The sequence below is a fragment of the Zootoca vivipara genome, chromosome 8 (assembly GCF_963506605.1).
Source record: "Zootoca vivipara chromosome 8, rZooViv1.1, whole genome shotgun sequence".
Lineage (NCBI taxonomy): Eukaryota > Metazoa > Chordata > Lepidosauria > Squamata > Lacertidae > Zootoca > Zootoca vivipara.
The window spans coordinates 508,684-523,287 of NC_083283.1; the positions used below are offsets into that span (position 1 = coordinate 508,684).

Consider the following 14,604-nt stretch of genomic DNA (forward strand, 5'->3'; position numbering starts at 1 on the left):
ATGTTCCCCAAGTCATGAGCAATCGGGGAAGAATGGGCCCCAGGGAGCTGGCGCTTCCTGAAGCAGCCACACAAAGGGCCGGATACGCCTCTTGCACAGGAACTGCCAGCTTCCCTGCCACCCCCCCCCTTGCAGCCCTGCCCAAAAGCAGCAAGCTTCCTCACCCCACCCCTCTGGCATCAAGCGGCCAAGGTGGGCGAGACGAGAGCACCCCCTTGTGGTGTGCGAAGGAACTGGAAACTCCTGCTAGCCAGAGAAGCCACTGCCGCCTGCCCTGGAAGGTGCCCAGTTCAGTTCTGCAGCGCCAGGAGGGAGGAGCCCCCAGCCCCATGGCTGCTCCCTCCAGCTCTCGGGAAACAAGTGCTGCCCCAGGCCCAGGAGGAAGCTCAGGAGGAGATGGGAAAAGCTCTCTCTGTTTCCGTGGTCTCTGTCTGAGGCCAAGCAAAGCCAGGGCTGCGTTGAGCTCCAGAAACAAACAGGAGGACCTGGTCAGATTATGCTCCCGGAAACCAAAACTGATGAGGAACAGTTGAGGGACTTGGGGGTGTTTAGCCTGGAGAGGGAGGGGAGATGGAGATGGAGCAAGCTTGCTTTCTTTTCTTCTGGAGGGCAGGACTCGAACGCATGGCTTCAAATGACAAGAAAGGAGATCCTGTCTAAATGTTTGAAAGGTTTCTAAACAGAGATGGGTTGGCCATCCGTCAGGGATAATCAAGCTGCAATTCCTGCTTTGCAGGGGGTTGGACTAGATGGCCCCCGGGGGTCCCTTCGGGCGCTACAATTCTCCAATTCCTCTCCCCTCCAGGCTACTCTCAGGCTGTAGGAGGGAGGGAAGCCAGATTCAAAGGCTGGAACGAGAATATGCGCCAACGTGCCAAAGTTGTCTGCAGGACGCTGGGCTTCTTGGGGGGCAAAGGCACAGAGGCAGCCTGTCTCCACTGCCCCCCCATCCCCACCTAAGCTGGCCCTTGTCTGGCCACTGCAGGATCCTGCCAAGAACCTGCGGAGCCTGAGACTCTCCCTGCCAGGCTGGTCTCTGCTGCTCTTGCCAAGCCAAGGAGCAAAGGAAGGGGGGGTGGAGAGGCACCCCCCAAGCAAGACAGGCTCTGCTTTGACTTTTCCTTGTGTGCCTTTTAATGCATGGCTTCTCCATCCTTCAAAGTACCCCAAAGTGATGCCCCAAGTAGGTGGCAGCAGAATCAGCAGCCCCCTTCCCCCCAAAAAAAGAGGTAATTTGTTGAAAGCGGGGCCCTTAGGAGACCTAGTCTGAACAAAGGCTGGTGCCCAGTGGAGACTCCTCTGCCACCTCAGGAAGGCCCAAATCAGAAAGTCTGGCCAAGGGCATCCTTGCCCACCTGGCAGCCCGGGGGGAGAGAGGAACAGCAGCCCTCGCAGGCCCCCCCCCTAGGGCTGCTTGGACCAGCGGCAGGTGATGAGGTGCTGAGGATAAGCCTGAGTGTCGTTGAAGATGACAAAGATGGCTGGATTCTGGAGGTTGTCCACGGTGCTGTCGTAGCGCCGCGGCACAGCGTCCCCTTCCCGCAGGGGCGGCGCCCGCATGCCCGGCTTGCCCAGTGCGTAGTCCCCGGTCAGCGTCTGCGTCACAAAGATGTACTTGTTGCCATCGCTGCTGGCGGGGGAGTACATCTCCTGCACCGAGACGACGGCCTTGACAGCAAAGTAGACCCCGTGGCCGTAGCGTGTGGCTGGAGGGACAAAGAGGAAGGAAGAGGGGGCTTGGGTCAGGGCCAGCTGAGGAGGAAATGGGGGGCATGCAGCGTGCTCTGCGGGACCCCTGGCTCTTCCCAAGGCCTCCCCCAGCCCCCAAGCACCTCCTGCAAGCCTGCCTAACCCCTGCAAGGCTTGGCGAGTTACAGAGCAGCAGGCAAAGGACCTGCAGTTCCCTATGTGTCCACCTGGGGGCTCTGCTCAGAACACCCAGGGCTGCCTCAATCCTCCAAGGAGGGACAAGCCTTGCTATTTTCCAAAGCATGGCTGGTGAAGAAACCTCACCTTAAGAACATGAGCAGAGCCTGCTGGGTGAGGCCAAAAGTCAGCAGGACAGTCCTGTTCTCACAGGGGCCCACCAGATGCCCCTTATAGGAACCCGGATCCAAGTACAAGAGGAACTTTTCCCTCCTGTGGTTCCCAGCAAGCATTGCTGCCCCCAGCCATGGAGACAGAGCATATCCATTCTGGCTAGTAGACATTGCTGGCCCTCTCCTCCATAAACCTCTCAAATCCTCTTGCAATGCCAAACTTCAAAAGCTAAACCTTCCTTCTCTTTATTATATACTTAGTTTTCCCTACCAAGGATCTCAAGGTGGTTTGAATGGTTCTTCTTCTCCTCCCCATCCCATCCTCACAACAACCCTGCGAGGTCGGTTAGGCTAAGGGATGGTGACTGGCCCAAGGTCACCCGGTGAGCTTCACGGCCAAGTGCAGATTCGAACTCTGCTCTCCCAGGCCCAATTCTGACACTCTAGACAAGGTGTCCATTTCCAGGCAGGAGCAAGTGCCCAGGGAGGTCCGAAGGAGAGCAGAGAATCATAGAATTGTAGAATTGGAAGGGACCATGAGGGTCAACTAGTCCAACCCCCTGCAATGCAGGGATCTTTTGCCCCCGCCCACGACTCAGATTCTTTCGCCCAATGTTGGGGCCCAAACCCTCAGATCTGGTGGTGGCCCTCCTGGGTGCTGCTGGCTCCCACTCCAGGCACCCCAAAGGCTCACCGTTCTTTCCGCAGAAGCTACGGTTGAAGCCGTGCAGGCAGATCTCGCGGCTCGACTCCTCCGTGGTGCCGTGGAAGAGGATGCGCTCCACGTCCCGGCGCCCACAAACGTTCAGCAGGGCCACTTTCTTCAGCTGGTACTGCTGGTAGAGAAGAGGGTGCAGCAGCTTCTCCACCTGCCGGGCACAGAAGGAAAAGGAGGGGTAATGGAGGCAGAGGCAGCAGCAGAGGCAGCGGTGGTGCAGTGGTTGGAGTGACGGACGAGGACCTGGGCCAGACCTCAGCCAAGAAGCTCACTATTTGGGTCAGGCTTTGGAGAAATGCAGCCATTCTCGGAGGAAAGGTGCTCCCCATTAAGCTTCCCTCCTACCCCCCAAGTCATCTCCGTCGCTGCCCCCTTCTTGCAACCTGATCTCGCAACCACTGGGCCTACCATGTAGCACCCTTACCCACTCTCCTTGCCCTTGGAGAGAGAGGCTGGACACTTTCTGGCGAAGGGGAGTCAAACAACCGTGTTACTCCCCACTGCTGCATCAAATTCTGGGGACGCTGACAAGCTGGAATGTGTGCAGTGGAGGGCAACCAAGATGATCAAGGATCTGTAAACTAGGCCTGATGAGGAACAGTTGAAGGAGCTGGGGATGTTTAGCCTGGAAAAGAGGAGACTGAGAGGGGATAGAAGAACCACCTTTAAATATCTTAAGGGCTGTCCCAGGGAAGAGGGAACATGCTTATCTTCTCCTGCTCTGGATGGTAGGACTCGAACCCATGGCTTAAATTGACAAGAAAGGAGATTCCCACTAAACACACAGAAAATCTTTCTTGACAGTAAGACCTGTTTGGCAGAGGAACAGACTCCCATGAGAGATGGTGGACTCGCCTTCCTTGGCCATTTCTCGGGTCAAGCTTCTTGCCAGTCTAATTCCAGCAGCAGCACATGAGTGCCCATGGGCACCACGCTGGCTCTCCTTGCTCCACAGCATTGTGCCCCCGGCTGTCCCAGACCAGTGCCCCCCCCCATACCTTGACAATGCGGATCTTGTTGTGCATCTCCTCCAGGGTGTCGTAGAAATGGCGCACCGTCTCCCGGAACTCCTCTGTTCCCTCCACAAGCTGCACCAGCCTGGCCTCCCCATCGTCCAGCCCCACAGGGCCAGAAGGACCTGCAGAGGGGGGCACTGCCCGTCAGGAGGAGGGTGTGGGCTCGGAGGGGCCCTCCACCCACGCCATGGCCGCTCTTGGGCCAAGAGGGAGCCCATTTAGCCCTGGAGGGGAAGACCACACCTGAAGGGGGGTGGCAGAGCCTACCTGGGAGGCGGCCAATGGGCACAGTGCGGGCACTGCCAAGGTCGTACTCCTCCATGCGCTCAAAGTCAATGGCGAAGGGACGCCCGTCAAAGAAGATGTCCAGGTGCTTGAGCCCCCGACCCCACGCCTGTTCCAGAAGGGCGCTGGCCTGTGCCGAGTAGGGGGTGGAGGACCCCTGGGGGTCCCAATGCACCCAGCAGGCATTGCCAGGATCCCCGGCGGTCTCCGTGCGCAGCAGCCGGGTGAGCAGCAGCGCCAGGTCGCGCGTGGCGGCCACGGGGTAGTCGGCAAAGCCTCGCACCACGGCCACCTCCCCGTCCAGCGAGATCCGCACGGCGTGCTTCCGCTCCAGGTGGGCCAGGTAGGCGAGGCAGGGCGGCGCCAGGGAGCGCAGGGCGGCGTGGGGCACCGTCTCCTCCCGCAGCTGGGCCCGCAGGGCATCCTTCAGCTCCTGGGCCAGGGGGGCCACGTCCTCCTCTGCTCCCAGGAAGACGGCCACCTGGGCCGAGTCGGCCGCCTGCCTGGCGTCCTCCAGGGAGATGCTGAGGGCCGAGAGGAGGGTGGCGTCCGCGCTGGGCGCCTGCTCCTGCACCCAGCTGGTAAGGGAGAGCTCCATGGCCCGGCGCAGCTCCTCTTCCTCCTGCCGGGCACTGTCCATCGACTGCTGGATGGCCAGCAGCAGCTGCGCCTCCTCTTCCTCCTCGGCCGCGCTGCTCCGCAGGGCCAGGGGTCCTTCCTCCAGCGCCCCCTCCTCCTCCTCCGCCGCGGCCTCACTGCCCTCTGCCCTGGCAGCTGCAGGGGCCGCCTCTGCCGCCTGCGAGGGCGGCTCAGGGGCCGTGTACAGGTCCTCCTGTTCTTCCTCTTCCACCTTGACGTTCTCCAAGGACCAGGACCCCCGCCTGGGAGCCTGGAGGGCAGCCAGCAGACCCTTGATCTCTTCTGCGGAGGGAGAGGAGGCCGTCAGGGGGCAGAACATGGGTGGGGAGGGGGGCTCGCTCAGAAATGGGCTGCCCTCGCAGCCCCACAAGCACACCCACGCTCCCCCCTGCTAGAGGTGCCCTCCAGGCTAGCTTCTCTGTACGGGGCCTTCGAAGGCGGAGGCAAGAAGGAGACCCCCCCCACACACACACACATCTTAGAACTGTAGTAGTTGGAAGGGGTCCTCAAGGCCAGTCCAACCCCCTGCAATGCAGGAATCTGAATATTAATAGTACTTTAATTATTTATTCCTCTGGGTCTCTGTATCTCTGCTCCCCCAGAAGCAGGGGGGCAGCTCTGAAGGGCCATGGGGGTGGGGGGAAGGGACGTCTCCCAGGGGCAAGGAAGGGCAGGAAGCTCAACCCCCCTCCATCACGCCAGCCCCACAGTGCCTCTCTCCTCTCGGTCCCGGAAGAGTAGGCAGGCAGGAGAGGGGTGCAGGATCTTACCCAAGTTGGTGTCACTCCTCTCACCAGCTGCGCCCACTGGGGCTCCCAGCCGCTCCTGCCCACGCGGGGAATCACGTGGGCAGCTCACCGCCAGCGGCTCCTGAGACGCCTCCAGTTCGTGCTGGGGAGAAATCGGGGGGAGGAAAGTCAGAGGCCTTTGCAGAGCCAGGCAGGGTCCGGTCTGGTTTCAGAGGGGGTGGGGTGGGGGCACATGTTGAGATCCCTGCATTGCAGGGGGCTGGACTAAATGACCCACGGGAACCCCTTCCAACTGCACAACTCTATGATTCTATGCACCGTACCAGAAAATAAAAGGCACGTAGCATATTAAATCATGAAAGTATAAAAGAAAAGGGGGGAGGTGCTGGAATAGGGTTTCACCCCCAGGGAAAATTCATAGAATCATAGAGTTGGAAGAGACCACAAGGGCCATCCAGTCCAACCCCCTGCTGAGCAGGAAACACCATCAAAGCATTCTTGACAGATGGCTGTCAAGCCTCTGCTTAAAGACCTCCAAAGAAGGAGACTCCACCACACTCCTTGGTAGCAAATTCCACTGCCGAACAGCTCTTACTGTCAGGAAGTTCTTCCTAATGTTTAGGTGGAATCTTCTTTCTTGTATTTTGTTGTTGCGGTTCGTTAAATTTATACATATACCACCTTACATCCAAAATTCACAGGGTGGTTTAAAACATAAGAACAATAAAGTGCATAATGTAATAATACAAAAAAAATTCTGCCTCCCCAAGGTGCATTTAGAAGGCCACAGATTGTTTAACAACCAAAGGCCTGGGAAAAGAGGGGTAGTTTTGTCTGGCGCTTAAAGATATGTAGTGGAGGCACCAGATGAGCTTCTCCAGGGAGTCCCATAAAAGGGGAGCCACTGCAGAAAAGGCCCCACCTTCACATTCATAACAACAATAATAATAATTTATTTTTTATACCCCGCCCATCTGGCCGGGTTCCCCCAGCCACTCTGGGCGGCTTCCAACAAAACATTAAAATACAGAAATCAAACATTAAAAGCTTCCCTAAACAGGGCTGCCTTGAGATGCCTTCTAAAGGTCTGGTAATTGTTATTCTCTTTGACCTCTGGTGGGAGGGCATTCCACAGGGCGGGTGCCACTACCGAGAAGGCCCTCTGCCTGGTTCCCTGCAACTTGGCTTCTCGTAGCGAGGGAACTGCCAGAAGACCCTCGGCGCTGGATCTCAGTGTCCGGGCAGAACGATGGGGGTGGAGACGCTCCTTCAGGTATACTGGACCGAGGCCGTTTAGGGCTTTAAAGGTCAGCACCAACACTTTGAATTGTGCTCGGAAACGTACTGGGAGCCAATGTAGGTCTTTCAGGACCGGTGTTATGTGGTCTCGGCGGCCGTTCCCAGTCACCAGTCTAGCTGCCGCATTCTGGGTTAGTTGTAGTTTCTGAGTCACCTTCAAGGGTAGTCCCACGTAGAGCACATTGCAGTAGTCCAAGCGGGAGATAACTAGAGCATGCACCACTCTGGCTAGGCAGTCTGCGGGCAGGTAGGGACTCAGCCTGTGTACCAGATGGAGCTGACAGACAGCTGCCCTGGACACAGAATTGACCTGCGCCTCCATGGACAGCTGTGAGTCCAAAATGACTCCCAGGCTGCGCACCTGGTCCTTCAGGGGCACAGTTACCCTATTCAGGACCAGGGAGTATGGGGGGGTATCTCCTTCCGGCTTTCCTCCCGAGCTCCCCTTTTCCAGGGCATCCTGCCCCCCCCTCCAAAAAGTGCACCTGAACCCACCTGCGTCTCTGGGGGGCTCCAGCGGACCCTCTCCAGGTCGATGGTGCAACGAAAGCGCCTCTCCAACTCCTGCACTGTCTCCCGGCCCCGTTTCTCCTGCAGGAAGCGGCAGACGCCCGGCAGCTCCAGCGTCACCGTCTGGGTGTGGATGGCGCTGAGCAGACTCTGGAGGAGCTCAGCTGCTGCCTGGCAGGCTCCAGCCTCCCCGCTCAGCTGCACGGCAGGAGGAGATCAGAGGCCACTTAAGACATTTGCATTCCACAAAGGTCCAGCTCAAAGCAGCTTGCAAGAATCACAACAGCCTTGCAGAACAACAAGCGTGGCAATCGCTAGGCCGTTCAGTCACAACTTGCCCAGGGGCCACATTCCAGGAGTGGCGCACATATGAAAAAACACATGCAGTGGAACCTCGGTTCTCAAACTTAATCCGTTCCAGAAGTCTGTTTGACTCCCAAAACCGTTCGAAAATCAAGGCGCAGCTTCCAATTGGCTGCCGCAGCTTCCTGCGCTCAAGCGGAAGCTGCCTCAGACGTTTGGCTTCTGGAAAACGTTCGAAAACTGGAACACTTACTTCCGGGTTTTGGGCATTCGAGAACCAAGGTACAACTGTACTCAAATTGCATCCTCGGGGGAAAACAAAACCCAAGCGCGAGTTGCAAAAAAGAGCTTTAAAGCTCTCTGTCTTGCTGGCCACTCAACGCATTGGCTCTGGAAAACTAGGGATGCTCGCACAAGTTCTTACGGGCCCTCAGAAGCCCCACAAGATCTTGTGAGGGCAGCTCAGAATCAGTGTGCCCCAAACAGCCTTGCCCCCCCCCTCCCCAAGCAAGGCAGAGAGCGCTTAGAAGCTGGTTCTGCACCAGATATTTCCAGCACAAAAAAGAGCTTCTAAGCTCTTTGTCCTGCTCACATTTTACTTGCAGGATCTCAAGCAGGTACGTTTGAAATCACACAGGTTAGGATGCAATGGTACTGGAGTCTCAAAAGCAGCCAAAAAATTCATCAAAAGCATTAATACAATTCAGGAGTCATGGTAATTCAGGATAATTGGAAAAAGCTTCTGAGTGCCAGACGACATCCTCTCTCTGGGAAGCAGAAGACACATCACCTTTCCTACCAGGGGCTCCCCCCCCCCAGGCGGTGTTCCGTGTTCTCCCTCTCCCCATTTTATCCCCACAGCAGCTCTGTGGGGCTATGACAGGCTCAAGGCCACCCAGCCAGCATCATGGGTGAAGGGAGAGGGGAACGTGGCCTTCTGCATTCAGCCGCACTTCCAGCCACGTTCCCAGGAAGCCACGCAGCAGCCAGACGGGACAAGGGCAGATTGGCACCCAGCCCTCGGGGGCTCAGAAGTACCCCCAGAGGCAGCCGGCCAGGCACAAACCTGCCTCACCCAGACTGCACCCTCCCCTCAGGCCACAGAGCCCTCCAGCCCCAATGATCTGGGGCAGAGTGCGCTGCAGAAACCCCTGACCTGGCTGGGGGGCCCAGAGAAGGGAGGGGCAGCGGGAGGAAGGTGCCCAGGCCCGTCCTGGGGCAGTGGGAGGGGGTGGGAATTGGAAAAAGAGGAGGGGGGCCATGGGGACAGCATGACACAGCTGCTGCTGCAATTCCCTCTAGGGGTCCCTCCCCACTCTGGGGGTCCACCTGGCTGGGAACAGGGAGCAGCAGCGCCAAGCCCCTTCCTTACCCGCAAGCCTGTGACGTCGTCTCCTTCCAGGGGCAGGAGGGTGACACTGCCCATGCCCGCCAGCACGTCCTGGTAGTACCTTTGCAGGTAGCGCAGAGCGCCCGGCTCCATGGCCACCAGGGCCTCGTCGGGCATGCTCTCCTGCAGGAAGGCGGCCAGCCGGGCCCGGTTCTCCGGCTCCATGCCAGCCAGGGTCAGGCCCTCCAGCTGCTCCCCGCCCTGGTCCAGGCGCACCAGGCAGCAGGGAAGCGCCCCCTGCAGCTGGGCCCAGCGGGGGGAGGCCAGAGCCGGCAGGTGCCTCTCCGACAAGGGCAGGGCAAAGTGGCCCAGGGAGGAGCCCAGCAGCTCGGTGGCCAGGCGGGCCGTCTCGGGCCTCAGGGCCGCCACCACCACCTCGTCCGCAGCGGGGAGGAAGCAGGCGCCCAGCCCCCGCTCGGCCAGCAGCTCCGCCAGGCGACTCCGCACATCCTCCTGCCGAAGGAAGTCCAGGACCCAGGCGGAGAAGGGCAGGCGCTCGGGGATCACGTTCTGCAGGACCCCCTGGACATGCTCCAGCAGCCACTTTTGGCGCAGTGGGTCGCCCCCCGAGACGCGCAGGCCGGCTTCGCCCAGGGCGATCACGCATTCCGGGGCAGGGGCGTTCAGCTCCCGGAGGACCAGGTCCACCTGCAGCAGCTGCCGGGGGAAGGCTTCCGGGAGGGGAAGGAGGGCAAAGGGGGTCCCCGTGTCCCCCAGAGGGGCTCCTTCTTGCTCTGGGGGCTCCAGGAAGTCGTAGTGGGGGGAGACAGCCAAGATGCCATCTGGGAGGCGGTGGGTCTTCTGCAGCACTTTCTCCACCACTGCAAGGGAAGAGGGAGAGGAGACCCAGGTGAAGGAGAAGCGCCGTCACCGCCACTGCGGGGAAACGCCAAACACTGAGCCATAGAATCACAGAACGGTAGAGTCGGAAGGGGCCCGAGGGTCATCCAGCCCCACCTCCTGCAATGCAGGAATCAAGGCAAAAGTATCCCTGGCAGGTGGCCTTGGAGGCTTGGAAAGAAGGGGGTCTGGAGATGCAAAGAGGGTGAGGATACGTTTTACCATATGCGGTGGACTTATAAAAGGGTCACAGAGTTTTGGGAAATGATATATAATGAATGGGGGGGGCAGTATCCTTTTTGTCGCGGATAATTCAGAGGGAAATTCCCAGGTGTCAGAAAAGACTGTTACTACTACTGCGGCCCATATTCTGTTAGCCCAAAAATGGGAAATGAGCGAGGTCTCAACCAAAGAAGAATGGCAACTTAAGTTGACAGAATATCCACAGCTTGCAGATTTAACACATAGGATAAGAGAACAAGAATGGGCGTCTAAAGAAGGCTGGGAAAGGTTTGCTGAATATATGGGTGAAAATTGTGTTCGTTTAAAAACCCTGGTAGCCTTAAGATAAATCCGGCAGTGTAAATAAGTTTTGGTGGATGCAACAATGCATGACTGAAAAGTTTAGTTCATGTAAAATATGCAGGGATGTGTGGCATGTAAAATGAACCACAGAAAGAGAAGAAGGGAAGTCACTGATTTAAGATTGTTTAAACGAGTATTTTGAAATGCAAATCAGAAAATTTAATAAAAATTATATATATTGGAGGGGGGAGAAGGGATCTGATATTGCAAACACCGGACCCAATGGTGGCAATGTTGATGAACCCTCCTGCCGTGCGTGAAGCCTGGGGGAGAGCTGCCCTCATGGCTCTCCCTCAAAAGAGTCTGTCAGAAGAGGCACCCAAAGGTCATCCGGGACTCACATTCTGGAGTTCAGCAAACAGCACACACGGCGGGGGGGGGGCACAGCCCTCTGCTGCCTTAAGCCAGCCTAAGAACATTCGCAACAGGATCAGGCCTGTTCTCCAACCAAGTGGAAGTCTGCCAGCACAACTAGAGAGCAGGAGCGGCAGCTCTACTCAGAAAGTGGAATTGGACAGCCAGAGGACCAGTCCCCCCCCCTTTGCAGTCAAGGTCAGCCGTCTCCTGCAGGGAGCCAGCGAAGGTCAGCACCCCCCTTCTGGCCTCCCCGGAGGAAGTGAGGTTGCAGAGAAGTTCCAGGCTCAGCCCTTACCTGCTGGGTTCTGGAAGGAGACGACAGCCACCGTGGCCCCCTGAAGCAGCCTCACGGCCCGCACTGGCCCCCCACCGCTGCGCTTGCTCTCAAAGTACAGCTCCAGCAGGTCCTGACTGAGGGGGCTGGGGCCGGGGCCCTCCCCACGCTGCACCAGCACGCCGTCCGTCTGCTCCACCCAGTCCAGCGCCAGGTGGGCCCCGTCCAGCGGCCGACTCTGCACATGCTCCCCCAAGGCCAGGAACTCTGCCAGGACAAGAGGGAGAGGAGACCCAGTGAAGAGAAGGAAGCGCAGAGAAAGCAGCGCTCCCCAAGAGGAAGTCAGAAGGGAAGCAGAAGCCCCCCCCCCCGATACCTGCATTGCTGAGCGGATTGGTCAGCTGCACCAGGGCCTGATCCCCTCTGTGGCTGCGGAAGACGGGGCAGACGCCACTCTCACAGTTCAACATCCTCTCCACGTAAAGCTCCACCAGGTCCTGACTGGTCTGGGGGTTCAGGCCTTGCAGGACCACCTTCCCATAATCCCGAGGGGCAGCTGGGTGCACCGTCAGGTGGGCGTCCTGCAGCCGGTGGTCCGTTCTGGAGAGGACCCGCTGGGCGTCTGAATGGAGAGAGCAGGAGGCCAAAAGGTCACCTTGCAAGCAGGGAACCCACAGGAGAGAAAGCTGGCGCTTTCTCAGCCTCTCTCAGGGGTCCAGAGGCTGGAGCATTCGCAACAGATTATCTGAACTCTCAGATCTTATGCCAAGGGCCAGGCACACACACACCCTGCTTCCCATGGAGACATCCACAGGGCTACTGTGGGAACAGCAGGCTGGACTAGATGGGCATTCATCTAGGTGCTATTCATCCCAGGTGCTTCCATGGTTTTAAGCTTGGTAATGATTTCCAATTCAACAACTTCCCTTTCCAGTCTGTTTCTGAAATTTCTCTGTAATAAAACAGCTGCTTTGAGATCTTGTATAGAATGTCCTGGGAGATTGAAGTGTTCTCCTACTGGTTTTTCAGTCTTATGGTTCCTGATGTCAGATTTATGTCCATTTATCCTTTGGCGTAGGGTTTGGCCTGTTTGTCCAATATAGAGAGCTGAAGGGCACTGTTGGCATTTGATGGCATACACAATGTTAGAAGATGAGCAATTAAATAGTCCTGAGATGGTATGTTGGATGTTGTTGGGGCCAGTAATGATGTTGTCCGGGTGTATGTGGCAGCAAAAACCAGTAGGAGAACACTTCAATCTCCCAGGACATTCTATACAAGATCTCAAAGCAGCTGTTTTATTACAGAGAAATTTCAGGAACAGACTGGAAAGGGAAGTTGCTGAATTGGAAATCATTGTTGTTGTTGTTTAGTCGTTTAGTCGTGTCCGACTCTTCGTGACCCCATGGACCATAGCACGCCAGGCACTCCTGTCTTGCACTGCCTCCCGCAGTTTGGTCAAACTCATGTTCGTAGCTTCGAGAACACTGTCCAACCACCTTGTCCTCTGACGTCCCCTTCTCCTAGTGCCCTCAATCTTTCCCAACATCAGGGTCTTTTCCAAGGATTCTTCTCTTCTCATGACGTGGCCAAAGTATTGGAGCCTCAGCTTCACGATCTGTCCTTCCAGGGAGCACTCAGGGCTGATTTCCTTAAGAATGGAAATCATTACCAAGCTTAAAACCATGGAAGCACCTGGGATGAATAGAGATATCGGATTCTTATCTCATTATGCATGATCAAGCTTTCTTTAGCACCTCAGCCCAGGACTAATTGCAGCCATCAGCAGCCATTAACAGCCATCTCCAGGTTTACCACTCCCATCAGCCCATCTCCCATTCCCACCCACCCCCACCACCCTCTGTATATATATAGGGTCTGACACTTCTGTTTCTAGTGTATCTGAAAAAGTGTGCATGCACACAAAAGCTCATACCAAAATATAAACTTAGTTGGTCTTTAAGGTGCTACTGAAGGAATTTTTTAATTTTGCTTCGACTCAGACCAACACGGCTACCTACCTGTAACTGCGACAAGTGAAGTTACAGGGAACCAGGCAGAGGGCCTCCTCGGTGGTGGCGCCCACCCTGTGGAACGCCCTCCCATCAGATGTCAAGGAAATAAACAACCACAGTATCTGACTTTTAGAAGACATCTGAAGGCAGCCCTGTTTCGGGATGTTTTTAATGTTTTAATTTTAATTTGGTTTTTTAGTGTTCTGTTGGGAGCCAGCCAGATGGGTGAGGTATAAATAATAAATTGATGATGATGATGATGACGAGAGTCTCCTTTCTCCAACAGTAAGGCTGACAACAAGTGTTCCCCCCGCCTCTTTTGTGCAATACAAATTTTATTCCATGTTCACAGACCTAAAGAATGTCTCTGGCGTGGCTGTGGGAGACAAGCACTGTCTACAAAAGGGGAGCAAGACTCTCGACTCTCCAAGGAGAGGAACCGCAAAGGATGGCAGGAGTCTCCTGCCAGTCAGCCAAGCCTCCAACCGCCGGCTTTCCCTTTCCATTTCCCGGGCAAAAGCAGGCAGGCCCCCCCCGCCCCCCTCTGCCAGGCCACCCCATGGGGGCGCGGGCGCCGCACACTGACCCCCCCCTAATATGCCAGGAGCTCCTACTTTCACCTGTAAAGGGGGAGGGACGTGGCAGCTGCAAAACAACGCGGACCTTTTTCTTCCCGAAGAGGAAAGTTGTTTTGGTGCACTTTGGTCTGTTTGCGCCCAGTGCCCACCCCCCTGAAAAGCAGAGCCCTTCTTGCCCGAGGGCGAAGCGGGCAGGAGCCCCCCCTGGACGGCTCCCCTGCCCCGCGCGCGGCGTGGAGGTGGAGGGGCGGGCCGGGTCTCCCGCCTGCTGCCGACTCACCCTCGGCGCTTTCGAAGGTGAGCGTGGCGCGGGCGCCCCTCCGGCGGCAGCTCTGCACGGCGCCCCCTCCCGAGCGGCGCCGGTTCTCGAAGTAGAGCACCAGCAGCTCGTCCGCCACGTCGCCGGGGACCCCGCGCACCTCCACGGACGCCGCCGCCATCGCGCGCGCCGCCCAAGCGCCTCCCGGGAAGCGAAAGCGAAAGCGCCTCGGCGGGCGCAGGAAGGGGCGGGGACGCGCGCGCGCGCGCCTGCCTCGGATCCCCGGCGCCCCGGAACGGCCACGCGCACGCAGCCCCGACGGCCCCCCCCCCGGGGCTCGGCGCCTGCGATCCCGGCGCCCGCTGCGCCGGCCAAGAGCCGCCCGTCCTGGCGGCGGAGCTTCTCCGGCCGAGCTGCGCGCCGCGGGCATCCCCGAAGCTGGGGGGGGGGGGCGGCGGACTACAACGCCCACAAGCCTTTGCGACACCGGCCCGCCTCCATTGCCTTGAGGATGCCGCTTCGGGGGCGGACCCCCGGAGCATGTGGGGAGGGCGGGGCGCCGCATAGCTGTCAACCCTCCCTTTTTTTGCGGGAAACTCCCTTATTCCAGCGCCGTTTCCCGCTGCTGTCCTGGATTGTTAGAGATACCGGCGTAGACTGCATAGCTGCCAAGTTTTCCCTTTTCTCGCGAGGAAGCCTATTCAGCATAAGGGAATTTCCCTTTTTAAAAAAAGGAGAACTTGGCAGC

General features: G+C 57.7%; 1 protein-coding gene across 1 annotated transcript; it reads right to left on the bottom strand.

Moving 5' to 3' along the window:
• Window positions 1–178: 178 nt before the first annotated feature.
• PARP10 (poly(ADP-ribose) polymerase family member 10) lies at window positions 179–14,088 on the bottom strand. The gene is made up of 10 exons (XM_035124474.2): window positions 13,878–14,088; window positions 11,381–11,626; window positions 11,026–11,271; window positions 8,931–9,769; window positions 7,241–7,453; window positions 5,468–5,588; window positions 4,041–4,979; window positions 3,756–3,895; window positions 2,734–2,908; window positions 179–1,706 (listed from the first exon to the last, which is right to left on the bottom strand). The coding sequence occupies exons 1-10, from the start codon at window positions 14,035–14,037 to the stop codon at window positions 1,405–1,407; spliced, it is 3,381 nt and encodes a 1,126-aa protein (XP_034980365.1). The 5' UTR covers window positions 14,038–14,088; the 3' UTR covers window positions 179–1,404.
• Between the last annotated feature and the right edge of the window lie 516 nt (window positions 14,089–14,604).